General features: G+C 46.9%; 1 protein-coding gene across 11 annotated transcripts; it reads left to right on the top strand.

The window, feature by feature from the left end:
• Positions 1-601: 601 nt before the first annotated feature.
• Positions 602-27,716, top strand: LOC135234616 (ral GTPase-activating protein subunit beta-like). 11 transcript variants are annotated; one of them, XM_064299406.1, is made up of 31 exons: positions 602-832; positions 2,797-2,996; positions 3,463-3,665; positions 4,086-4,252; positions 5,964-6,150; positions 6,739-6,870; positions 7,383-7,561; positions 8,188-8,339; positions 8,910-9,120; positions 10,552-10,587; positions 11,863-12,064; positions 12,416-12,583; positions 13,886-14,000; positions 14,387-14,525; positions 14,885-14,949; positions 15,534-15,672; positions 17,739-17,860; positions 18,260-18,442; positions 18,861-19,012; positions 19,346-19,533; positions 20,752-20,855; positions 21,231-21,383; positions 21,707-21,916; positions 22,772-22,930; positions 23,313-23,478; positions 23,773-23,895; positions 24,462-24,601; positions 24,799-24,904; positions 25,257-25,335; positions 25,712-25,860; positions 26,426-27,716. In XM_064299406.1, the coding sequence occupies exons 2-31, from the start codon at positions 2,829-2,831 to the stop codon at positions 26,617-26,619; spliced, it is 4,491 nt and encodes a 1,496-aa protein (XP_064155476.1). In that variant the 5' UTR covers positions 602-832; positions 2,797-2,828; the 3' UTR covers positions 26,620-27,716. The 11 variants fall into 11 exon arrangements, with proteins under 11 accessions (XP_064155476.1, XP_064155480.1, XP_064155473.1 ...); XM_064299410.1 differs by having other exon boundaries at positions 23,770-23,895; XM_064299403.1 differs by having other exon boundaries at positions 23,770-23,895; positions 24,459-24,601.

The following is a 27,716-nucleotide window of genomic DNA, read 5'->3' as shown; positions in this document are numbered from 1 at the left end:
ATTTTTTCTTGATGTCAGCAAGTCTCAGTTTAGCACTGATAATTCAGCTTTATATATAGATGGGTGACAAATTAAAGGAAAAACCTGAATAAATCAGTGGAGAAACAAATTCATCCATACAGGCATACTGCATGATAAAATAAAGCAATTAATGTACGATCATGCTCTGTCGTATGTATAAAAGTGCTGAGCAGGTCCAGTTGACCTCGACCAGGTGGCCCAACACCTAAAGACACTTTATGTTGGCTTTTCCTTTAATATGTCTGTGTGTGTGTGTGTGTGTGTGTGTGTGTGTTAAACAGTTTATTGTTATATTACAGTATGCTTAAAAATGCCTTTGGATCCCCCACTTCCGAAAAGATTCCTGTGCAAACCATTCTGCATGGAAACTGCATAAAAAAAGAATATACAATTTAAGGAATAAACATTTTAAAGCAGAATAAGGCCGACAAAATGTATTTCTTTTCGAAGTCGCTCAACTCAAGAGTCTTCCTTTTACATGAAGCTTGGTGGATGGTGTTCTCCACACCAGCAGGGGGCAGAACATCTTCCGTGCAACATTGAAACCGACCTAGTAGAAGAAACTGGCAGGTTTCCCGAATCGTTCCTACCACAGAACTGTTCTGTGGTTGCTGGCGTTGAACAGTTCTGTCGTTGCTACATCCAGGAGTCAGCGGAGACTCACGGGTGACAGTACCGGGCTCCGCCGGACGGAGATGGTCCAGCAAAAGCTTTTCGTTTGTCCGATGACAGGAGTTATGGAGCTGTGAGACTCTGCTCTAGAAATTGCGTCCTTCTTGTGAAGAAATGACAATCTTTTCCTCTTGCACAGGTAGGCGACTGAGCTTTAGCGAATAAGCCTGAGGTGTGTTTTTAGTTACAATTAGCAGCTAAGCTAACCTTAGATATTTCACCCGCATTGCGGCCTTCTTCACTCAATGAAACCGACATTGGGAGATCGAATTTCGCATATTAACTGCAGCATAGTCCCGCGTTTGCTGGTGGGACGCGGATATTGCCAGTAGACGGCTAAGCCAGGCAGTGCTAGCTTGTTACTTGTTCCTAGCTGTCGGATAATCACCTGAGCAGCAGCTTGTCTTCCGACCTTCGGCATCAACCGCCCGGCTGTCAGCTTCGTAGGCTCATGGTAGTCTAGCAAATGCGGTGATATTTTAAATAACCTTAACCTTAATACAAACGTTAGGACGAGTAGCGTTATCTGGTTGTCCGTTAACCAGCTGCCAAATTTTTGGATAAAATCGTGACACTGACAGCGGCGCAGATTTCAAAATTTGCGCCGGTGCCACAATAGTGTAGGTGAAGTTTAGCTAGATACTGCAGCTGTAACGTACATATTCGGAAATGGATTAAACTTTAATAGATGTCTTACATGCTGAACAACCAAAAACGCTGTTTAATTGCAAATGTCAAGATTGACATTGCACTACTGACACATTTCCTTGTCTGACCTAGTGCTTCGAGATTTTTTCTCCAAGGCGTTTTACTAGATAAACGAGTTTGAAAGTTAAACAAAACACAATTCATACCATACATTCATGTCTACAGAACCTCCTCGATTAAAAGCGTAGCTTAATTCGCCCATTCTGTTTTGGTGCCCTGTCATTTTTCTTGCCACGCCAGGAAATGAGGAACACAGAGTCACCGACGATGTGAGGAGTTCACACATGACACAGGACTCAGTTTTTCTGAACTGACCGTAAATGCTGTTTAAATCCTTTGAACTGGAACCTGGGTCCTCTGTTCTGTTTTCTGTTATCGTTGGCACACTGATCACTACCAAGATGAAAGCGTTTCGCGACATCTTCAGTCAACTTTACATTGTAGAAACGCGTGCAAGTGGCGTCGTTTTAAAACATTTTGTACTTGGGATCAGCTTGTGCATGATGTTAGCCTACAGCATGTAGGACTAAGCTGGCTTTTTACAGTTGGGCAGATTTTATTGACTGTAGTGTTAGTCAAAAGCTGGTACTTTTTCAGATGTACATACTTTCTGTACTAACCACAAATATTCAGATCTAGTATTCTACAATTGCCTTGGTTTTTCCATCTTTCTCTGGTGAGCACTTGCTGTCATAAGTTTTAATAATAGTCTGTGATACCCTCTTTTGGTAACATTTGGTATTAAGGTTATTTTTGCGCACGCACGTAGCCTACAATTAAGTCGAGCTTTAGTGATTTTTTGCATGATAAGATTATGCCTCCTGGGGGCAAGTTTTTTTTGGATCTCTTATTTACCTGATGCTATTTGTAAAAGAGCTTGGTTGGTACCTTATAGATATTGCATACCAAATAATGTTCAAGTTGTTCATTTTAAAATATCGCACAAGATATACAAATGCAATTGTATGGTATCTGCGTTTACTGATGTGAACAACACTTGTCGGTTTTGTCAAAAAGGAGAATGAAGTCTTCTAATGAATTATGAGCTTGCTATGCAAACCATCTGACATTGATCTTTTTCCCTTTCTCCTCTCTTCGTAGGCTACATGCTTTTAGCGTATACTTGGTGTGATTTATGTTAATATGTGGTGCAGTGATGGATATTTGTTCTGTAGGTGTCACTAGCAATACCCTTTGTTGTATGCTATATTTGCAAATAAAATAAGAAGAAAAAAAAGAAAAAAACAAGGAAGTCGAGCACTTCCTTCGTTTTTACCCAGTGAACTTTAATAACCTATTCAGAGTGTAGCTCGTTAGCATTATCTGTCGTATTCTTCGTTTACTGTCGTAAACCGCGAAGACCGGTACTGAGCGAAGATTGACGTTTCCTTGCAGGCAGCTATCAGACTGAGTAGAGGAGAGGCATCATGTACTCAGACTGGCGGTCCTTGCATCTGGCGGTTCTGGGCGACCAGGGGCACCTGAGCGTCCTGCACAGCTACCCCCCGGCGGTGGGGCGCGAAGTGGCCAACGCGGTGGTGCGCCCCCTGGCGGCGGCTCCCGTCTCCGACGGCGTCCTCAAAACCGACAAAGAGGTGAACGTCTGATGGTCTAACGTCCTACTAGCCGGCTCTTAAAGCAAAAAAAAAAAATGTGTACAACTAGCCTCACTAAAGTACTGAAGGACTGCACATATGAGTATTGTCTTTTTCTCTCAGTCTGTATCATTTGATCAGAATGAACTGCTTTTTGGAGTGGGCTCTCCTGTTTGCCTGTGCTGTGGTGTGTAGGGACTCTCAGTAGCAGTATGCCGTGAGAGGGGCTGCTGGGGTTTTTGCAGGTTCCTTCATGGTCATTTTCACTGAATGGTTTTTATTGACTGTTTCTCTTCCTCCTGACTGACAGCATCTCCAGTGTGTTGCTCTGAGCTGTCTGATTGGCTAAAACGGCATGTGGATGTGCGCACAGTCTGTCTGTCTGTCTGTCTGTCTGTCTGTCTCTTTCTCTCTCTCTTTGTTAGATGCACAGGTGAACAGCCCTGTGTCTCTGTGTATGGTGCAGGTGAAATGGACGATGGAGGTGCTGTGCTACGGCCTGACTCTCCCCCCGGACAGCGAGACGGTGAAGATGTGCGTGGACGTGTACACGGACTGGATGATGGCCCTGAGCTCCCCCCGCGGCCCCATCCCCCAGCCCGTCGCCAAGGAGCCCAACCTGTACGTCCAGACCATCCTCAAGCACCTGTACAACCTCTTCCTGCCCAGGTACTGCGCTGCCTTCCCGCATGTGCTCACACCGAAGAGTTTTGAAAGGCTCTTTTCTCTGTTTGTTGTCTGTTCCAGAACTCCATTTTAGTCTCCCATAAGGTAATGAACAGATTCTTTCCCCCACTCTCTTTTTATGTCTTTCTCTTCATCTCCGCTACCCCTCAATTTCTCTCTTTCTCTCACTTACCCATCCCTTTCTCTTGCTTTTTTGTTTTTTGCTATTCGTTTTCCTCTCTGTCTGTTACACCCCCTCCTTGCTCTCCCTCCCTCCCCCCCGTTTCTCTCTCCCTCCCTCCCTCTGTCTCTCTCTCTGTCCCTCCCTCCCTCTCTTCCCCTCTCCCTCTCTCTCTCTCTCTCTCTTTCTCTTGCTCCCTCTCTCCCTCTCCCTCTCCCCCTCTCTCTCCTGCTCCCCCTCAGGTCTGAGCAGTACAGCCCGAGTCACTATCGGCTGTGCCACCACGTGCTGGTGGCGGTGCAGAAGCTGGCGCGGGAGTCGGGCAGCATGGCGCGGGAGACCTGGGAGGTCCTGCTCCTCTTCCTCCTGCGCATCAGCGACACGCTGCTGGCCCCGCCCACCGTGGGAGGTCAGTCAGCGCTAGGCCCCACCCCCTTTCCCCAGGTTTACCGGTGTCACTGACGTTAGTGATGTCACGGTGAGCGGTCTGATGGTAGTGATGTCACAGCGACTTGTCTGACATTAGTGATGTCACAGCACCCGGCACCCTGCCGATAAACCCCATTTCGGCTGCTTGTGTTTGCGACCTCTCTATTTCGGTCACTACCCATAGCTCATGACCGTGGGTGAGAGTAGGGATGAAAGGCGACTGGTAAATTGAGAATTTGGGAATTTGCTTATCCAGTTTGCATTTGTTTTGTGGATTTGGAGAAGGCATATGACTGTGTTCCTTGGGGTATCTTGTGGGAGGTGCTGGGGGAGTATGGGGTATCAGGGTCACTATTGCGAGCCATTCGGTCCCTGTATACTTGGAGCGAGAGCTGTCTTCGCATTCTCAGCATTAAGCCAACCATGTTCAAAGTGGATGTCAGACTCCACCGAGGGTGCGCCTTGTCTCTTCTCTCCTGTTCCTGGTGTTCATGGACAGGGTATCATGACGCAGACTGAGCGTGTCTGGTTTGGGGACATAGGAGTGGCATCTCTGCTGTTTGCAGATGATGTCGTCCTCTTGGCCTCATCGTACTATGGTCTTCGATGCGCACTGGAACGGTTTGCAGCTGAGTGTGATGCGGTCGGGATGAGGATCAGCAACTCCAAGTCTGTGGCCATGGTCCACTCCTGGGAAAATATGGAGGGGGGGGGAGCAACTGCCCCAGGTGGAGGAGTTTAAGTATCTCAGGGTCTTATTCACTAGCAGTGTAAAAGGTACAGGAAATTTGACTGCCTTGTAGTTGCAGTGGCTGCAGCAATGCGGGCGTCGTGTTGGACGGCGGTGAGGAAGGAACTGAGCCAAAAGGCAAAGCTCTCGATTTTCCAGTCGATTGTCATCCCTACTCACTTTAAGCGGAAGTCAGAAAATAGTCAAATGTACGCTTTATTAAACTGAGCTAACACACTCCAACAGAACTGGAAAAATCACGTAAGACATAAACACGCGGCAGTGACTGTGTGTGACGAGCCGTGTAGCGGCCACGCTATCCTTTCAATTCCCTCCTTGTCTCCTAGCATCGGGTAACCATTTAGTGATTTTTTAAAATTTATTTAGTTTTGTTTGCCCATCCCTAAGCAGTGTGCTCCATGATTGGTGTAGCTCCTCTCTGGTTTCTATGCAAAAGGTGATGACAGCAACATCATAGGCCTATTTTATTAAGCCCTGTTTTGTTGTAGGAAATTCAAAAAGGGATCCTGGGAACTATAGTTTACAAAACAACCTTTATAGCTGGAAACAATGAAAAAAAAAAACCCTGTTCGAAGTCATTACATATGCACTTCCTGTGGGTAATGAGAACATTTTGTCACAGGTGGATTTCGAAATGGCTTCGTTGTGGTGCTACCGGTTTAGTTTAGCTCTGTGGCTGTTCAGTTTTAGACCTTTGTGCCCACAGCTGAGAGGCTTTTGCAGGTTTATTTAGACTGCACAAAGCAAAGAATGGACTCACGGTTTATTTTGTGCACCGATGATGAGATCTCTGATCTGTCTGTCAGCCACTGCTCTGAAACTGTGGCTTTTAAAAGCGGTGCATAAAAAGCAGCTGTCACCGTGGAGAAAACAATGCGTGGTTATTCACACAAAGCGTGCTGTCAGTAGGGTTGGTGATTAAGTGTGCCCTCCCACGCAGGTGGCATCGCGGAGAAGCTGGCGGAGAAGCTGGTGAGCGTGCTCCTGGAGGTGTGGCTCCTGGCCTGCGCTCGCTGTTTCCCCACCCCGCCGTACTGGAAAACCGCCAGGGAGATGCTGGCTAACTGGAGGCACCACTCCCCCGTGGTGGACCAGTGGAGCAAGGTCATCTCCGCCCTCACTTCCAGGTGACTTCCGCATACAGGACGTGAACACTGTGGACTATGAGCACCATGTGGAACAGGGTACAATAAAAGATCACCCTGCCAACTACACACCCTGCAAATGTGTTATGAAGAAGGTCATTTTAGACTTAATTATTTACAGTGAATGTTGTAATTAAACTATATGGGCCAGTTTCTCAGCAAGGATTAAGCCTAGTCCAAGACTATTCCAAGACGTTTTCTTTTTCAGTGGTTATCACCATTGGGGATATGTTATTAGTCCAAGACTAAGCTTAATCTTTGCCTGGGTAACAAGCCCTATGACCATTATATGGAGACACCATGTTCAGAGTTCTTACAATAACACTATAACAGGAAATAAGACAATACATAAAATTTTTCTTCATCCAAACCTAAAATATATGGTAATTTCAATTACACTTCTACTTAAAATACACTAAAAGTTCACTGGAATGTTCAGTCAGCAGAATTACTCAGTGAAAATAGTTCAGTGAATGCTGTAAAAAATAGAATAGGGGAGGTTTCTTTCAGGAATGGAAATGTGATTTTTACGTTTGTGTGTTTTTTAAAATTAATTTTTTTGTAATTCAGGCTTCTGCGGTTCACCTACGGTCCCTCGTTTCCTGCGTTCAAAGTTCCGGACGAGGACGCCAACCTGATCCCGGCTGAGATGGACAACGACTGCGTGGCCCAGACGTGGTTCCGCTTCCTGCACATGCTGAGGTTACAGAACGGTGACGCTGAAGCACGGCTGCACACAGCGATGCCCCTTCCAGTATCACCTTCCCACCTCACTTTCCGCCATCTTGTTCCACATATGAGTAAACTGGACCATACTGTAATGCCTGTTTTGAAAGGCAAATTATGAAAGACCCTTTAAATTGCTTCAATATGTAGCAGGGCTGTAACTAATATATGGCAGTGCCAGAGGTTTCATTTCAAGACTTCAAGACAAATTCTAAACTTAAAACTTGAAATTTGATTTAAGTAAAAATGGGTTTTTTTTTAATTTAAAAAATAAATAAAAATTTCAGAATTTTTGTTAAATCATAATAAAGGTTTATTTTAACGAGTTTTCAATTAACAACACAGCCTAAAGACTCCTATTCAATCGGAGTGCAATGCAGTTTGCTCAGTTTCAGTGTAAAATGAGTGAAAGTTGCTGAAACCGCTTTGCGGTCAGATTGAATAGGGGGAATGGGAGTCCTCACGTTGTGATTCTTACTTTCCTCCAGCAATCCGGTGGACCTGAGCAACCCGGCCATCGTCAGCACCACGCCCAAGTTCCAGGAGCAGCTTCTGAACGTGAGCGGGGTCCCCCCGGAGATCATCCAGCACCCCTGCCTCAAGCAGCTCCCCCAGATCTTCTTCAGGGCCATGCGGGGGGTCAGCTGCCTGGTGGACGCCTTTTTAGGTAAGGGCTCCCACAGCTGTGTTACTGAACCCCCCAAACAGCACCTAGGGCCAGCCCCAAAAAACTGACGTGCAGCGTGCTGTAGAGTACTGTGATATAAAATGCCTGCTATTGTGGAGTGTGCCATTATTTTGATATTTTCTAGAAAAGAAATTACTTTTTTTTTATTGATTTTTTTAAAACATCAAGCACTTGTTACTGTTGCTAATCACGATTCACATAATCACTGCATATCCTGATAAGGGTGTCGCAATAGACTACTTAGCCGCCTGATAAGGGTGTCAGGATACAGTACATATCCTGTTATAACACAATGGCGTACAGTCTTTAGGAAAAACTTTTAGTTCCTGTCTGTCTGTCTGTAGTCACAAAGGCCCATTGTTTTTCTGGGGAACCTTCTAGATGATCACAGCAGTGAGTTTGCTTAGAAACCTGTGGCTGGATGCGGAACATTTGGATGTTTGGCACAGTTCTTCTGGATTGTTCTTTTGAATTGGTCTGAGTTGTGTGGGAGATGTTGTCGTACCAGTGCTGCTGAACTGAGGTGATGTAGCTCTATTGGAGCACAGTGATAAGTTCAGTGCACGTCGTCCATTTTGATCGCCATCCCAACTTGCCCCCCCCAGGGGTCTCACGGCTCAAGTCGGACAGTTCCCCGCCCACACCCGTCAACAGACTGAGCATGACCCAGCCCCCTGCCACCACGGCGACCACGCCCCCGCCCAACCGCAGACACAGGCCCACCGTGGTCAGCAGAAACTCCAGCAAGGGCTCCACGGTAAGTCCCGCCCCCGGTTGGGCTTGGTCAGAACCGTTCGGGCCCACGGTGTCCCCAATTTACAGGATGGACCATAGGGAACCTTACGGTTTATCTGCGTCTAATTAACAAAATAGTGTTCTAATAAACACGTACTGCTCAGTTAAGTTGGAGAAGGGGAGTCCCTGCAGGTGTGTGTGTGTGTGTCTATATGCATCTGCTGGTGTGTGTGTATCTCCAGGTCTGTGTGTGCGTGAAGGGCTGCATGTGTGTTTGGTTCTGTGTGTGCGCTTGTTTGTGTTTTAGCTTCTTGTAATGTAATTAGCCCAGTAGTCGATTAACAATTAAACCAGCAGAACTGTACGAGCCTCTCTCCCAGCGTGAAATGTTTTGTTAGTTCAGGAAGGATCACATCTGCTCTCTCAGAATAAAAATGACTCAATCAGAGCTAATTTAACACTGAACATTTCGCCATGTGACCAGTGTGGGAGGAAGGGAGTTTTGCAGTACCCGTAGCTTTGGCTACGCTAGCGTGGATGCACTTCTTTATCGGCTGTGGTTGAATTTCCACGCGCCGTGTCGCTTTCCCAGGGAAACCTCTCCCACCCTAAAGCCTCGCAGCAGAGCTCCACCTCTCCGCTGTCCAGCCCCAGCCAGGCCAGCGCGGAGCCCCGCCCCCCGCCCGCCCCTTCCAGGCCGAAGGTCAACAGCATCCTCAACCTCTTCGGGCAGTGGCTGTTCGACGCCGCGCTGGTGCACTGCAAGCTCTCCAACGGCGTCAACAAGGACCACAGCATGACCGGTGAGGGCCGCCCTGTGGGTTCCGACCGCCACGCCGCCATCAGTTCGTTTTAATTCAAATTAAGAAACGTTGTGCTACGCTCGGTCGCGTGCCCTCTCTCCCGCCAATCTGCTCGTCTACCAGAACGGTAAACATGGTGTCGTACGGGCAGGGTTTGAAGTTCTGCCATCATAGTTCAATGCTCTTTTTTCTGAAGTTCAGAAAGCAGAGTACTCACAGTACTTGTGGTTTCACAGCAGAGATACTGTGTTTTTCCGTGTCAGTGGTTAACCAGACCACGGCTGCTGAATGCTGTTTGTGTCCTCGTGACGCGTCTGATCTCGAGAGCGATCCTATTTTTGCCTCTTGAACAGAGACGCTGTTTTTCCTCTAATGGGGTGCACCTCGTTTCTATTAAAAGTGAGGAACACCGGCAGACCTCTGCAGAAAAGCGTCTTTCTTCAATCCCAGGGGGGGCTTTGCAGAACCTTTGAAAACACAGAGCCCTTCAAAAAAATGGTGATAGCATTTGTAAAACGAATTGCAATAAACTATACGCTTTTTTTTCTTTGTTTTTTTTAGATTAAAGCCAGCACCCTCAAGGGTGTCTGTTAGCCAGTGGCCACGCAGACCAGCCTGCTTCTGTAAATGGGTTCCTCTGTCTGTCTTTCATCTGTTGCAAAAAAAAGAGTTCAGCGACTCAAACAAACAAGCAAATGCCACCCCCCTGCTCTCGCAGTGAACCATTCAGGGAATCCCGAACAGGGCATATAAATGGGTATGAGGACATGTCTGCAGAAATGAGGCTTAATGATGTGTGTCAGAGCAGGGGTGCTGATCTGGGACCAGGCTTTCCCAGTGTGTATCTGTTGTCGATGTGGAAATGTGTGAGATTTGGTGACCATTCCCAGATTATTTAAATATACTGGTGTCATAAATATTCCGAGCAACTGCAGGACCACCGTGTTGAAGAGGTGGTCATGTGTCTGTATATAGCAGTTAAGGATGTCTTTAATGCTGTGTCTGTCCTCTGTGAGTTGATTTGATTTTTAGTTTACCAGTCTGCATGCTTGAATTTCTGGCTGTGTAATAACACTACCTGTCCGGTGGCTTCAGCTAACTTGCTGGCTGTCTAAAACTAATGAAGGGCCTTGTAGTTACCCCTCAATTATAAACAAATCAGTCTTGTGGCTTGGAGCATCCAATCAGAAACATTGAAAACTTTTACATATTCAGGACCTTGATAGTGATTATTGATTGGCTTTTTCCAGGGAACTGAAACTTAAATTCTGAATATAGTGAGCTAAATTTGACTGAGATCAAATTTTAAAATGTCTTCAGCCTGGAAATATGCCAACTAAAACAAAATTTGAGTTACGATTTCATATGAAGAGGTTTGTAATGCTGCTGTGTTTTGATTCCTTTCCCATTTTTATTCCTGTTATCTTGCAGCAACTTTTATCCAAATTCTTCTTTCTTATAAATCTTGTAAGTAGGAACCTTGTAGCTTCTCTTAAAATCGCAGTGATTTATTTTTTGTTATTTGTGCATTTTTTTTTATTCATGAACCCTATTTTTTTTACTTTATCATTGTTTTCATTGAGTCATCATTGTTGCACTGCTCTTTTTTTGGGGGAGGGGGGAGACAGACCCCCCCAGTCCCCATCTGGATCACACCCCATCCTGTGTCAATCAGTCCAGCCCCCCCCATGTTGTCCCCATGTCTGTGATCATGCAATGTGTCCTGAGGTGCTTGCACTAACCATTTTAAAGAAGTACAAAAACAAAGCCTTTTCCTTTACACAGAATTGAGTATTTTTGTTCTTTACTTTCCATTTCCCAGTTGTTTGGTTTTGCATTGATTTTGCATTGGTATCACATTGGTTTTGGGTTGGTTATTTTGTTGGTATTATGTTGGTTTTGCGTTGGTATGTGCTTTCTGCATGACCCGGCTGTCTGTCCTGTATTGTCAGTGTGAGTGGCATCCTGTTTTTCCGGAAACTTCTGGGTGCTGACAGAGAGGCCTTGCAACTGTTCCCCTGTCAAGCCGGAACTGTTAACTGTGAAGTGTAGAGCATAGTTTCCCAAGTCACTAAATTCCCGATGCACTCTAAATGGCTCTATGATATCCAAAGAATCGTAATCACATGGCTTCTCTTTCTTGAGAGAACATTTTATAGAGATATTTTTGGGGACAAGCTTAGAAAGAACATGCACTGCGAAAGTGGTCTTCTGAAGCATTATGTGGTTCTCTGACAGTGATAGGAACTGTGGTGTAGCTGGTTTAGTCACTTTTGTGGTAACAGGCTTCTCAAGGTAAACAGATTTTTGCATTTTTTAATTCCTGAAGGTAACACTGATGTTCTCACACTGTCTATTTTTGGCCACACTGACAGCTGTAACAGACCTGTCACAGTTGACAGTGATTTTGGTCGCTCTCTCGTTGCAGTATACAGTGATTTTGGTTACTCCCTCTTCGTAGTAGGTTGAGATTTTGGTCACTCACCCATCACGGTTGATGGTGATTTTGTTCACACACTTGTCATATTAGATGATGATTTTGGTCAGTCACCCATCACAGTAGTTGGTGATTTTTGTCGGTCACCCGTCACAGCAGATAGTAGTAGGTGATTTTGGTCACTCTGGCCATGTTGCTGAAGGTCATTTTTGCAAAGCTCTCTGTCAGCACCACCTGCTGTATGTACGAACAACCCCCCCTCACTCACGCGCCCCACCTTCCTCTTCTCCCCCCCCCGCCCCCAGCCCTGGCCTCCCAGGCGGGCGTGGAGCTCCGGCGGAATGGGTCCCGCATGTCCTCGGGCTCCATGGTCTCCAACCCCCTGTTCGACGTCAACGAGTTCCCCGACAACTACGAGGCGGGCCGGGCCGAGGCCTGCGGCACGCTCTGCAGGATATTCTGCAGCAAGAAGACCGGCGAGGAGATCCTGCCCATCTACCTGTCCAGGTAACGCCCCTGTGGCCACGCCTCCGTAGCCACGCCCCTGTCCCGCCCACCTTACAGCTCCACAGAGGTGGAAAGATGGATTTCTGTTGATTTACGTAAAAGGAAATTGTATATTTGTCACAAAAAGTCAATATATATAGTCAAAAACAAAATAGCAATTTTTTTGAGGTGTAACAAGAATAGCTGCTGGGAAAGTATGTAAATGGTTCCATGTCCTGAGCTCGCTTTGAGTGTGGATTTATCATTTTTTTGCGGTCAACTTTTGCGTCTCCACCAAAATTCTGAACTGGACCGGACCCGGCCACTCTGACGGACCCGCTCCCTCCTCCTCCTCCTCCTCTTCCTCCTCAGGTTCTACATGGTTCTGATCCAGGGCCTTCAGACCTCGGACTCGGTCTGCCTGCCTGTCCTGGCCAGCATCATCCTCAACTCCTCCGCCCTCTTCTGCTCGGACCTGAAGGGCATCAACCTGGTGGCCCCCTACTTCATCTCCGCCTTGGAAACCATCCTGCCGGACAGGTAGAGTGGGCAGGGAGGTGTGCTGGGCCGTGGGCGGGACATTGGGTGGTGGGTGTGGCGGTGGGCGGGGCATGAATGACCCCTGTGTCAGCGGCTGGGCTTTTGGCTGACTGGAGCTCAGAGTTGGTTTGTTTTGATTAAGCCTTTGAATGAAAGCCGGTCTGCTTTTCTCCGCCTTGCATTCTCAGCTGAAAGAAGTGAACCATTAAAGGGCTGTTGGTTCTGTTGGAACACCTTGCAGTGTTTTACGAAGCTTCTCGATCGATCGAGGCTTTTCGCTGCAGTAATAAAGCGTTTGGCTTTCAGGTGGCCTATTAAAACTCTGGGATTCAGTGTATTGGCATGCCCCACAGGCTGGCAGGAAGTCCTGACCATAGCAACGCACACTGTGTCCAACTGCCCTACAGGCTGGGGAATAGCTGACCGTGGTTGCGTTGTACAAAGTAACAGGGCTGAGATTTTTCCATAGTTTCCAGATGGATCAGGAAGCGCCTGGTTCTGGCGTTGTCGTGGAACGCTCTTATGGTGCGCGTGCTCAACATATCCGAGTCCTTCGCCTCAGGCTGACATTTCAGGTTCCAAAAATAAGTGTTTCCTGAGGAATTGGGGAAAAATGAGGGGACACCTCCCTGTAGGGGGGACGTGCAAAACGAAGCATGATGTGGTGCATACAGGTTAGGAGAGCACTGCAGTCCACACAGTAGTCTTCCTGGTTTGTGCTGGGCCGTTGGCCATTTTGGGCTTAAGAACTTCAGAGCAGAAGAACTTCTGTTGTGTTTCTGAATTTAATTTCCACTTCAGTTAGTCTGTTTAGTTTTATGTCCTCTGTGTTTATCTTAATTTCCATGTCTGTTTAGTTTTATATTATTTAGCTTTAGTTTCAGTTTCCGGGGGAGAATGTACGTTTTGATTAATGTGCTATTAGAATTGAGAGCCTTGGGTTTAACATAAAAAGACTGGAAACATCAATAACAAATGGGCATTAGAAACTGAAATTGTTTCACGATACATATACTATGTTAATTTCCTAAAATGAATAAAAACGACTGGAAAATGAATGTTTTAATGTTTTATTTGAATGTTTTATTTAAAAATAAATAAAACGACAACCATGAATCAAAGATTTTAGTTTTAGTTTAATTTTTATTAAATTTAGTTTTCTTGGACAGACATGTTTATTATTTTCATTTAATGTCGTATTCACCGCAAGTTTTTGCTCTTGTTGTGTTTTCTTTATACGTTAATAACCATGCTTAAGACGGGTGGCCTAAATCTGTACACCCCTGTACACCCCTTCCACAGGGAACTGTCCAGGTTCAAAGCCTACGTCAACCCCATTGAACTGAGGCGGTCCTCCATCAGTATCGTGCTGTCTATGCTGCCTCTCCCACACCATTTTGGCAACATCAAATCTGAGGTAAATTCTACATGCTTTTATCTGTTTATCTAACCTGAGGTACGTCTCCAAAAGAGTAGTACCCAATCGCCCTGTAGGGGTTAGTATACAAACTGTTGATTTCAGGGCAAAAATTTGGGATTCAAAATTTCAGTTGAATAAAATATCACATTTCTATTATTTAGTATATATTCTTTTGTACTTATTTTGTGAGGTAACCGGGTGATGACACAGGCATATTTAAAAGCAGCACACAGTGCTTATTTTATGAGGTAACTGGGTGATGACACAGGCATATTTAAAGGCAGCACACAGTGCTCATTTTGTGAGGTAACCTGGTGATGACTCAGGCATATTTAAAGGCAGCACACAGTGCTCTGATATGCAGCCATTTCCTGTTCCCGCAGGTCCTTTTGGAGGGAAGCGACGACGGGCTCCTCCAGGACAAGGCCTTCACCTTCCAGTCCCTCAAAGTGCGGCTCATCAAAGTCCTGATCGGGGCCCTCCAGGCCGAGACCGACCCTCACAACACGCATATGGTCCTGGGTGTGTTTGTGGCTCCTGTCTGCGTAAACTTCATCATCACCACCAATACACAGGAGAAATGGGTTTTCTGCTTTGCCAGACCCTGCAGTTATCTCAGTTTAAACCTTCTTCACAGCTGCACACTAGACTCAGGTTTCCTTAAATGACAAAGAGGAAATGAAGCCTTGTCAACGGTTATACACCCAGAAAGTACACAAACTCGCATGCATACACGCTCCCACGCGTGAATGGAGAAGGACAACATTACATAATCAGAAGTCAATGTTGACTCTTGGCAAACCTACATTGTGTGAATGTGGGTGTGTGCGTGCATGCACGCTAATGAATAACATGTAAATAACATGTATTTCTGTGTTTAGGTGCGATGCTGAACATTGTCCAGGATTCGGCCCTGTTAGAATCGATAGGGCCGCAGAATGAAATGGTAAGCTTTGGTAAGACATTTGTCGATAAGACAGGTGCCTTTGACCAGGGTAAGAATGTCTTGTAGTTGTACCCAACTAGTACAGAAGTAATATTAACCCATAGCACCAAGGCCACACAGAGCAGTGGTTGGAGCAAAACACTTTTTTCATTTTTAGGCCTGTATCAGACATTCTTATTCAGAGTAACTTAGACAGCTTTTTTTTAGAATCCATTTATTCAGCAGAACTGCTCACTGACACATTTCAGCTTAGTTACCTTGTTCGTGGGTTTAGTGGCGGTGCACTGCCTGGGATTTGAGCCTGCAACCTCTGGCCATTGTACTCTACTACTGTCCTAAATTGAAACATGGCCTGGTCTTGGTTCTTTGCCAGTGGCAAACATGGCCAGTAGCCCTGCAGGGTTGTGTGTAATTGGTTCTAGCATCACCCACGGCGACGTCGATCGGGCCTGCACAAGTCAATGGTAACGGGTCCTCTGTCAGTATGTGTCCGGGGTAACAGGGGCTCTGTCAGTATGTGTGCATGGTAACGGGTGCTCTGTCAGTATGTGTGTGTGTGGTAATGGGTGATCTGTTGCCCACAGGCCAGTGTGGACAGCAGCTACACTTCCATGAGGAGTCACAGCCGCAACAGCAGCGGTATGAGCACGGCTAGCGGGGGCAGCTCTGAGGCCACCACCCCGGAGGCAGAGCGCATGGCACAGGCCCTCCACCGAGACTACGGTAAGCCTGAGGCCAGGAGGGCGCTACCCCTCACTTTGTCTACACATCTGCAATCTGACTTACATTCTACACATCTATAATCACACACTCTACACATCTACAGTCACTCTCTTTATACACATCTACAATCTGACTTACATTCTACACATATACAGTCACAATCACGCTCTCTACACGGCTACAATCACACTTACACTCCACACATTACAGTCATGCTCTTTATACACATCTTACAATCACAGTTACGTTCTACACATCTACAGTCACACGCACACTCTACACATCTACAATCACAATCACACTCTACACATCTACAGTCACACAGACACTACACATCTACAATCTCAATCACACTCTACACATCTAGTCACACAGACACTACACATCTACAATCTCAATCATACTCTAGACATCTACAGTCTCACTCTTTATACACATCTATAATTACACTTTTTATACATGTCTGCAATCACACTCTTTATACACATCTACAAACACACATACACTTTACAGCTCTGCAATTGCACTTACTGTCATATTTTACACTTACATATTCACACTTAAACACTTAATGTTTGTCTACGCTTGTCAATTTTACTTCTGTAAACCGTTTTGGTAAAATAGGAAAGAAAAATGAAAAAATAAATTGAGTAAATGTTTCTTTTTCCTCAGTAAACCTCATCAAAGTGGTATGTTGGCATAATAGCTTTGGGTGAAAGCCTACTTACATGTTTGGAGTGATGCTGTGCAGTTTGATGTGTAATAAATAGATTCATTATTTTTATGTCAAATTCTTGACTTGCCGCCTTTATGAATACATTTCTACTAGCATATTTCATGTTTTATGTGGTAGAATGCTGGAATTGTGTTATTTATGGTGGCTTTTTTGCTGATATTTCTAGAATTATGACTCCCAACAACACAATTCAGCAGTAAGAAGGAAAACATTCCTGAACCTTTGTTCTGCCACAAAGCTCAGTTTCCATCTTGGCTTCTTGTTCTATGATTTTAGGGAAGAGCTGGTATTTGGCAGCTTGATTTTCACTAGTTATTGCATGTGTGAACCTGATTTCTGCTTTTAGATTTTAACAGCACCTCTTCTGTGCGAGCTCTTTAATCACTTACCAAACTGCTAACACAAGTATACAATTTATGTGAGCGTGCATGTTGATTTATAGGCAAGCATGACCCTGAAATCTAATTATTGCTTTTGTTAATTATGACGAAGGCTTCTGTGTTCACCATAGTGGCTGAAGTTTCCTGATGGCACTGATTTAAGTGTGTGTGTGGTTGATTATTCCTTTCAGCAGCTGACCTGTCAATCAAGCTTTAGTTAAATCATCAGAAATCTCAAGGGCAATATCCTAAAGCCCTCAGCTGGGGTGTTAGAATATAAATATAGCATAACATCGATAATAGAATTGTGTATTTTGTCCATATTTAGTTGCTGATAATGATAGTACAGTTCCCAGATAGACGCTATTGTCCAGTTTGTCAGGTTTGTTCAGTGTGGTTGCAGATGGGACTGGCTTGGGGGCGCTAGTTAAATGGACGAACTACGCGACTAATGGTCGCATGTGAAACTCTGTATTTAGCATTGTTGTAGTGTATCATGTGCTAATAAAGCTAGAACGCAGAGTTGTTTCCACTCACACAATGGTCACAGGAGCAATGAATGCCTCAGTTGAGTAATCTCAGGACGCCAGCGTCCTGGCCACTAGAGGGCTTGCACGAAGGGGTTAATTTGTGGGAAAAAAACTGAATTGGTATAATATCTTGTACCAATGTAGTTATGTGGTACTTTACCCTTTAAAGAAAAACTGTCGATTGAATCCAGGCTAAAATTTTGGACGAATGTTTATTGAACTCACGCTAAAGTCAGGGACGGACAGACTTGATTGAATCCTGGCCGCCGTATTTGGCATCTTTGCGGTTTGAAGCCGTAACCGGAGGGCGGCCGCAGGACCCCTCCGCCGCGGTCCCCGCGGTGGCTCGGTGGTCTCCGAGTCGCTCTCCGTCTCGCCGGCGCACGGTTTTTGGTGGTTACGTGGTGCTTCTCCCCGCAGACATGGCCGCCGGCTTGCTCACCCAGTGCATCCACCTGGTGACCCAGAAGCTGTCGTCCCAGTGGCGGCCCGACATGAGCGTGTCCCTGGCCGCCCTGGAGCTGCTCTCCGGCCTGGCCAAGGTACGTCACGCCACGCGCCTCGTACAGGCTTCTGCCGTTACCGTGCTATCACATCCCCTTATACGGTGCCACGAAAAAGTGTTCTCCCCCTTCCTATTGCATATTTGTCGCACTGAATGGTTACAGACCTTTAGACAAAAGGTAATATAATACAAAGGGAAACTCAGTAAACACTAATCACATTTTTATAATGGAAAAAGGTTATCAAACACCTGTATCATCCATGTGAAAAAGTATTTGCCACCTTAGTTACTCAATGAACCAATTAACATTTGGCTGATTGAGCACAGTCAGGCTTGATTGCGTAGTGAATCTTGACGAGCACGCAAGTGTGCTGTGCCCGAGTGATCGACGGTGTCGTTTCTCGTGGTCGGGCTCCCCCCCCCCCCCGCCCCTCAGGTGAAGGCAGGGGTCGACACAGCGAACATGAACCAGGCGGTGGGCGCGGTGTGCGCCTACATCGTGCACCAGTGCAGCCGCCCCGCCCCCCACCACTCGCGGGACCTCCACTCCATGATAGTGGCGGCCTTCCAGTGCCTGTGCGTGTGGCTAACGGAGCATTCGACCATGCTGGGGGAGAAGGTACGCCCGCCCCCCCTCTCTCTCCCCATTTTACTCTCTCTTTGTCTCTTGGATGACTTTCGGTGATGTGTTGAGACCAGTCCAGCCACTTAAGCACAACTGTACTCTTTTTATTTTTATTTAATTTTTACTCTGGCCAGTCCACTCCTCTCTCACTTCCTCTTGTCCCTCCATTGGTTGGCCTGCCTGTCAATCACTTTGGCAGTCCTTCAGAAGGCAGACTCGCACCTCATGCTCTCATTGGCCAGAATGCATTTCTAGAAATTGCACAAGCGCAAGTATTTATAGCCAGCATTGCTTGGTCACTATCTGCCTGTTTAAAGCACTTATTGTGCATTAAATGAAGGCTGTCTGAATAGAGACTACAGTTTTACAATGAGATGAGCTGAAGTGCGGACCTGTGCGATTCTCACTGCAGTACTGCCTAATGGAAGTCCTGGAGATCGTGGAGCTGGGAATATCGGGGAGCAAATCCAAGACCGGCGACCAGGAAGTGAAGCACAAAGGGGACAAGGAGCTTAACCCCGCCTCCATGAGGGTGAAGGAGGCGGCAGAGGCCACTCTGTCCTGGTGAGGACGCGCCCCTTCAAAACCAGTCCTAGCCAATGAGGATTGATTAAATGTTCACCGAGGCTTGTTAAACTGTTTCTATTGATGGGTTCAATCTAGGGTCAGGGGCCAACACCATTTCAATTTGGTCAAGTCAGGAACTTAATTGAATTGAAAGTCAGTAACAAATCAGTATAAAAAGCACCTGTAAGCACCTGTAATTTTCCATGAGGGTCTTTGAATGAGTGAATTCATATACAGTCCATTTTATGAGTGGGCTGCATTGAAATGGCATTGACCCCGATGGCGATTGAGTGGCCCTCAGTGCGTCCTGACCGTAGGTGTCTCCTGCAGCATCATGCAGGTGCTGGGGGCGTTCCCGACGCCCAGCGGCCCCGCCTCCCCCTGCAGCCTGCTGAACGAGGACACGCTGATCCGCTGCTCCAGGCTGTCCGCCACCGGCCGCAGCAACTTCCGCTACTTCGTCCTGGACAGCTCGGTCATCCTGGCCATGCTGGAGCAGCCCCTGGGGAACGAGCAGAGTGAGCGAGTCTGGTGCAGCGCACTGTGTTCGGAGTCAGTGTGTGGAACAGTATGAGTCCTGTGTTTGGAGTCAGTGTGTGGAACAGGATGGGCTCCGTGTTTAGAGTCAGTGTGTGGAACAGTATGAACTCTGTGTTTAGAGTCAGTGTGTGGAACAGTATGAACTCTGTGTTTAGAGTCAGTGTGTGGAACAGGATGGGCTCTGTGTTCAGAGTCAGTGTGTGGAACAGGATGAGCTCTGTGTTTAGAGTCAGTGTGTGGAACAGGATGAGCTCTGTGTTTAGAGTCAGTGTGTGGAACAGGATGGGCTCTGTGTTTAGAGTCTGTGTGTGGAACAGGATGGGCTCTGTGTTCAGAGTCAGTGTGTGGAACAGGATGAGTCCTGTGTTTAGAGTCAGTGTGTGGAACAGGATGGGCTGTGTGTTTGGAGTCAGTGTGTGGAACAGGATGACTCCTGTGTTTAGAGTCAGTGCGTGGAACACCATGAGCTCTGTGTTTGGAGTCAATGTGTGGAACAGGATGAGCTCTGTGTTTAGAGTCAGTGTGTGGAACAGGGTGGGCTCTGTTTAGAGTCAGTGTGTGGAAAAGGATGGGCTGTGTGTTAAGAGTCAGTGTGTGGAACAGGATGAGCTCTGTGTTTAGAGTCAGTGTGTGGAACAGGATGGGCTCTGTGTTTAGAGTCAGTGTGTGGAACAGGATGGGCTCTGTGTTTAGAGTCAGTGTGTGGAACAGTATAGGCTCTGTGTTCAGAGTCAGTGTGTGGAACAGGATGGGCTCTGTGTTCAGAGTCAGTGTGTGGAACAAGATGGGTCCTTTGTTTAGAGTCAGTGTGTGGAACAGTTTGAGTCCTGTGTTCAGAGTCAGTGTGTGGAACAAGATGGGTCCTTTGTTTAGAGTCAGTGTGTGGAACAGGATGGGTCCTTTGTTTAGAGTCAGTGTGTGGAACAGTTTGAGTCCTGTGTTCAGAGTCAGTGTGTGGAACAGGATGGGTCCTTTGTTTAGAGTCAGTGGGTGAAGTGGTAGGTAGTTTGGTTTGGTGCTGAAATCATATGGCGTGGTGTTTTGAAATGGCAGGTTTTTTAGTTTGTTTTTGAATAAATGCATGTATTTGATTCAGGGTTTAACATTTGTTATAAGGATTTGTGCTAACATTTTGAGTTGGTGCATGAAATGGCAGGGTTGGCATTTTGAGTCAAGAGTCGTGTCACTCCCAGCAGACCCCTGCCCGTCCCTGACCGTGCTGATCCGCGGGACGTCCGGCAGGCACGCCTGGACCATGCAGCTGCACCACCAGCCCAGAGCGGCGCGGGCCAGCCAGAAGGTGAGCCTGAACCAATCACAGAGCAGCCTTGCAGGACTCCACTGGTTTACTGACACTTGGTAAATCCGAGTACTTGGAGTTTAAGGATGGATACAGTCTTTTAAGTTCACTCTTTGGGATGGTGGGTTATTAAATGTTTAAATGTGGTGTTACTATTCTTAATTTGGTAAAAGCCACCATAAAGTAAAATGTTTTCTTGAAAATTCCACTTATTTTATATTTAAAGTAGAACAAAATATGAATCTTTAGATAATTAATTATCATCCATCTAACCTGATAATAAACTAGTACTGAAAAAAACTATATTTTTATTTATAGTCTCACTCTCTCTTGCCCTCTACATTCTCTTTATCTCTCGCTCTCTCTCTCTCTCAGGTGTTTGTTCCTGAGAGCCGGCCGTCCCCTAAGAATGACGTGGGAACCCACTACAATGTGAAACACATGTTCTTCCCTGAGGAAGCGTATAACATTCCCTTTGTGAAAGCAGACGTGAGCATCCCAGACCTGGACGACATTGTCAGCCCGGAGGTGAGAGGGAGCTGACCTTTAACACCTACACCCCCCACCCATCTGAACGATATCACAGTGTGGGGGTAGTGATTAAGAACTATGTGCAGGAGGTGGGGACTGTGCACACGGGTGGTGATTGGCGACTGTGTGCAGGGGGCGGGGCCTGTGTGCAGGGGTGGGGATTGGGGACTGTGTGCAGGGGCAGGGGTTGTCATATCGTTCACACACACACAACGCGTACCCTCCTCTGATTGGTCCTAAACTCGCCCCACCCCAATGCGTTGGGGCCAGTCGTAGAGGAGAGCGGAGAAAAGCAAAGCCCTGCGCTCTGTGATCCGCAGCTGGGGGTCCAGCATGAGCGGCTGCAGAGCATGATGGAGCAGCAGGTGGAGTACGAGTCCTCTCTGGAGCAGCAGCGCCAGGACCTGTGGAACAGCAAGACCTTCCCGGACCCTCAGGTCGACTGCAAGCCCCCCTCCCCCGCCCAGGAGTTCCAGACAGCCCGGCTCTTCCTCTCCCACCTCGGCTTCCTCTCCCTCGAGGCCTTGAAGGTACGCAGGCGAGGGAAGGGGCGTGGCCACAGCCAGGGTCACCACGGTGATGCATGCCACTGCATGGGCTGATCCATGTAGCTACCCATTCCGTTTTAGGAAAGAATCTTTTTAGGAAAGGATTTTCTATTAATCATAACCAAAGATATGCTCTTTAAAAACCTGCGTATTTACTATAGTGCCCCCTAATGGCCAACCGATCCCAAATTTCACATTGTAGTACCGAGTCAAGAGTTCAATATACTCTCCAAGTTTCATGATGATCGGCCATCGCTAAGCCGGTCAAATGGGCCAAATAGGCCAAATGACCCCAGACTAGTCTACAAAAGTTGGTTTTGCGAAAAATTCAAAATGGCAGAAAATTTTAGCTTTATAATTTTTATTCTGGACCACACAGTTCAGGAGTAAACAATTGTGTTACAGCGCCACCACCTGGCCACAAGACATCATTGTGATAACCTGAGTAGTGGGGGGCATAGGAACATATGCTCTCTGGGGTACAGTCTTGTCGCCCATTATTTAATATAAGCACGCCCCAGTCAATGCACATATACGCAAACATGTATTCACACATACATCCACATTACAAGTTTTGAAATTAGTAAGAAACTTATTTTCCTCCCTAAAACAAAACCTACATCCTTACACAGTACAGCTTATGAACACAGAATATATAAAAATTAAAATATTCTATCATAATTGGAGTTACTCACATTTTACGTAAGTGGATTTATACAGTCGCATATCTGTTGAAGTAATTTTATTAGATGTCGCCATTTTGAGTCCAGTCACGACGCCGCTGTGTCACACTGCCACTGACTGTAATGCAGCACACGCCATTCCTTTCTCTTCCAGGAACCCGCCAACAGATGTCTGCCTCCTCACCTGGTCGCGCTGGACTCGGCCCTGCCGGGCTTTTTCGAGGACATCGAGTACCTGGACCTGCTTCCCTGCCGCCCCTTTGACACGGTGTTTATCTTCTATGTGAGGGCGGGGCAGAGGAGCTATCAAGAGGTGAGACGGTCGTGGGTGTTTACCACAGCGAGGAAGTCTGTTCCTTTTGGGACAGTTGCAGCATTTTTTAGCATTCTCAGTTCAGAACACTGTTCCTGATATTCTTATGTTACATGAGGTAGATGCCAGGGTACCCTGAGTTTGGGTCAGTTCGATTTCAGTTCAACCTCATTCGTTTGCGGGGAAAAGTCCTGATCAAACATTTATGGCCGTTTTCAATTCACTGGAGAGAAATTTCAGTTTGTTTCATTGTGGGGTTAGCATTGGCTTGTTAGTGTTAGTATTAGCATTAGCGTGTTAGCATTAGTTTGTTAGCGTTAGCATGTTAGCATTAGCGCACTACCATTATGTAGGTGCTCACAGTGTCCGCGTTTGGCTGCAGATCTTGAAGAACGTGGACTCTTCGGCCAACGTTCAGCCCCACTTCCTGGAGTTCCTGCTGTCCCTGGGCTGGCCGGTGGACGTGAGCAAACACCCCGGCTGGACGGGGAACATGGAGACCAGCTGGTCCATCAACGGCTGCGGGGACGGAGAGGCCCAGCAACAGGGTGAGGACGCCTCGGATGGTTTTGTTTGCTTTCGAAGCGAGGTTTGGATTATATGTGGTCACGTTGTTTTTTTACCATAACTACTACCTTCTACTTCTCATGCTTAACTTTTAAATGCAAAGAACAGCAAACCACGTGCTGCACGGTCCACGCTGAAATGAGCGTGCCACAGAGTGATTCAGATTAAGTGTTTTAACCAGACCCGGGAGTGCCACGCTAGAGCCCTTTGATCACCACCGTCCCGGCGTTCCCTGTTCTCGCTTCGGTCCTGACGGCTCCTCTGTGTTCCAGCAGAGGACGCTGTAGCGCTGGAAGACAGCGGAGGGGGCGTGTTCAACGGGGAGAAGAGAGTGCTGTACTACGCGGACGCCCTGACGGAAATCGCCTTTGTGGTCCCGACCTTCAGCGACTCCTCCCGTACGTCGTTTAAAATCACCTGTCGCTTTGATTTGTCGCCATTCTTACGTTGTACAGACATAAATAAATCATAAATAAATGCAAAAAGGTCACCTATAATATAGAAGTAGACGCACCGATCACCCAGGCAGGATATAGGAATACAGGAATAGACCAATCATGTAGAATCTGATCTTCCAGGATGTAGAAATATATTATCTGATCATCCAGACTATGGAAGTATAGATATTGATAGCCCAGGATATGTAAATATACAGATAGGCCACTCATAAATAAGTTTTGAACTGGCTCACCCAGGAAATGGTAATATTGAACTATATCAACCGGGATATAGAAATATAGAACTAGATCCCCCAGGATATAGAAATGTCAGGATATAGAAATGTACAACTAGATTACTCAGGATATAGAAATAGATAATTAGATCACCTAGGATTTGGAAATACAGACCTAGATTTCCCAGTGTATAGAGATGGCCAGTATCGTATTGTGCAAATGAAGGCTGGTAATCAGACTGCTTTGGACTGGGTACTCAGGAATCACACAGTTCTTTTTGGGGCCAGCAGCTGATTCGTCAGAAAACAGCGAGCCCCCCGTGGAGACGGACTCCCAGATGGACCCAGCGCCCGTTGCGCCCACACAGCTGAACCTGACGCTGGACCTCGTCCCCAGCCATTCCGACAACCTGATGGGACCCCCGCAGCGGGTACGCTGAGCCAGAAGAGGGCGCTGTTCCTCATATTTCCTTTTAGTCACTGGCTTAGCAATCCTCTTTTTTTTTTTTGTCTTGTGTCGCAGTGTGATGTTCTGTACAATATCCTTTTCCTAATTGAGAAGAGCTGATGGGATTGGCTTATGTTGAGCGTGTCAGCGTTTGACTGACTCTGGTTTCTGGGTACTCAGAGCCCCTCGGTGAAGTCTAAGAAGCTTCCCTCAGGAAAATCGGTACCACCTCTGGGCCCGGAGACAAAAGTTCTGGTGGTTTGGGTGGAGAGCTTCGATGACATCGGTAAGGGCCCGTCTGTTCCAGGATCCTAGGATCTGTAATCAGAATATAGCTGTTTCAAATCTCAGGTGCATTGCAGCTGTTGTGTATCTTAGCTCTGTACTTGATAGAAATTGTTTTTTTTAAATAGCTCCAGGAAAGGGTTGGTGAAATTGGGATATTCACCTAAATTCGCTCCTTCTGATATTCACTGTTCTTGTTCTGTGATTATCACTGTTCTTATTCTGTGAAATCCACTGATCTCATTCTGTGATATCCACTAATATTCACTGATCTCATTCTGTGATATCCACTAATATTCACTGATCTCATTGTGACATCCACTAATATTCACTGATCTCATTCTGTCTTCTAGAGAGTTTCCCCCTCTCAGATCTCCTGGCAGAGACCAGCACGGGGTTGGAGACGGCCCTGAACAACAGCGCCTCCTGCAGGTAATGTCCCTCACTCACAGTCACAAGCACAGGGCCCGTAGTCATAAAGCTGTAGTCATAAAGCCTGCAGTAGCAGTGACGATCGAGATTCAGGTTTCCCCACTTCCTAATCTTATCCATTATGAGCCAGAAGGCTAAACTGATCCTAGATCAGCGCTCCCACTCTGAGAAGCTTTGTGAATATGGGCCCCTCCTCACAGGAAGCCTGTAGGTGCAGCGAGAGTTAGCATGTTTACCTGGGTGTGCTCATTAGCTCATTAGCGGCCGTGATAGTGTTACCGGGATGTTCTAGAAAACGCAGTGAATGGTTGCGGTTGGGGGAGGAGATGCGTTTCCGACGGCGACCCAGCTCGCTCTCCGCCCCTTCCCCGGGCAGGTCCCTGGGAGCGGAGAAGGACGTGCCGGTCCTGTTCATCCAGCCCCTGCGGACGGGCCTGTTCCGGATCCGGCTGCAGGGCGTGGCGGGGAAGCTGAGCACGGTGATCCCGCTGGTGGACGGGATGGTGGTCAGCAGGAGAGTGCTGGGTGAGAGAAACGCCAGTTTAAAAAATGTGTTTTGTGTTTACTCGGGTTCCCCTTGTCTAATATTACATTTTGTCTAAAGATCTGAAACCATTCAGCGGTTTTTTTTTTTCGGTCTTAACAACAATTTTACCATACATTTATGAAAAAAAAAATGGATAAATAATACCAAGTTGTAATCAAATACCATTGTATCAAAAATAAACCAAAATCAAAACATAATATTCTCTGACTGAAATAAAAGGTATAGGCTGAAGCCTGAGCTTAATATAGTATAGGCTGAAGCCTGAGCTTATATATGCAATAATAGAGGAAATCAGGAAGGGGGCAAATACATTTTCATGGCACTGCACTGGATTAAAATCACGCATCCTCTCGGTAATCACTCAAACCGCATAACCTCCCTCGGCGAAGCTAATCCAGCTCAAACAGGGCTTTGCTTTCCCCCCTGAAAACCTGATTAGCTTCAGCTCTGGTTAGACTTAACGAACCGAAGCCCTCCGGTCGGCGGGCGTGGCGTGGCGCTCTGCTCTGCGGTCGCCCTTCAGCGGTGCGCTCTCTTCCCCAGGCTTCCTGGTGAGGCAGACGGTGATCAACGTGTGCTGGAGGAAGAGGCTGGAGTGCGACTCGTACAGCCCGCCGCACGTGCGGCGCAAGCACAAGATCGCCGACATCGCGGGCCGCTACCGCAACAAGCAGCTGGAGCCCGAGTTCTACACCGCGCTCTTCCAGGAGGTGGGAGGGAGGAGCCCCGACCTGTGACCCGCAGACAGGCAGGCTTTACCCGGGGGCTGCGCAGGCTCTACACGGGCTGCGCAGACTTTACACGCGCAGCGCAGACTTTACCCAGGCTGCGCAGACTCTACACGGGCTGCGCAGACTTTACAAACTGTGCAGAGTTTACAGACTGTGCAGAGTTTACTTTGGCTGCGCAGACTTTACAAACTGTGCAGAGTTTACTTTGGCTGCGCAGACTTTACAAACTGTGCAGAGTTTACATGGACTGCGCAGACATTACGTGGGCTGCGCAGACTTTACAAACTGCAGAGTTTACAGGGGCTGCGCAGATTGTGCAGTCTGTACACAGGCTGCTCTGGCCTTACACTTCCTGCGCAGACATTAAACAGACACTTTTTATACGCAGTGTGACCTGCGGAGAGGCAGACTTTACACACGATCTGCGCAGACATAATATGAACTGCGCAGATGTTTACAGACAGCGCTTAACACGGACTGCACGGAAATATCGTATTTATTTTCTTAAAATGGGCATTTGACCACTACAGAATTTCAAGCGAAAGTTCACACGCGGACACAAGAGGGGTCCTGTCGGGCACTCACTGATTTAAGCAGCTTCGTCACACGCACCCTGGATCTTCTCTGTAGTGATAATCAACACAGTACTGGTGTATATTTCCCTCTCCGTTTTGTTCATTTGTGGTGAAAGTTGGGAAGAAGTCAGTTCCAAATATTTATGAAATAAACCCTTTCGATACCACCCTTCCTCCCAAAAAAATAATCCCTGGCAATGTCTGGAATTTAAATTTCTGTATACTCAGGAAGTTTAAGACTTTTTTTGTGTTAGCATTCGTTTTTTGTATTTGGTGCACTTCAACAGACTGACCTCCACTGTAGGCATTAATATTGGCCATTTTAGACAGTGTTCACCGGTTTCCATTTTGGTTCCATTCGTTCTTGCACTGAAACAGTTGGCATTTTCCTGAGCAGTGTCTCACCAAAAGTCATTTGGAAGCGGCGCGGCCCAAATGACACGGCATCACGTGACGCATCGTCACGGCAACGTGCAAATCCCCCTCATGCCCCCCCCACCCCCCCGGCATGGCTTCCTCTGCCTACGG

Source organism: Anguilla rostrata, chromosome 11 (assembly GCF_018555375.3).
Source record: "Anguilla rostrata isolate EN2019 chromosome 11, ASM1855537v3, whole genome shotgun sequence".
NCBI classification, from domain to species: Eukaryota; Metazoa; Chordata; class Actinopteri; order Anguilliformes; family Anguillidae; genus Anguilla; species Anguilla rostrata.
This window is presented reverse-complemented; position numbering and strand designations above follow the sequence as displayed.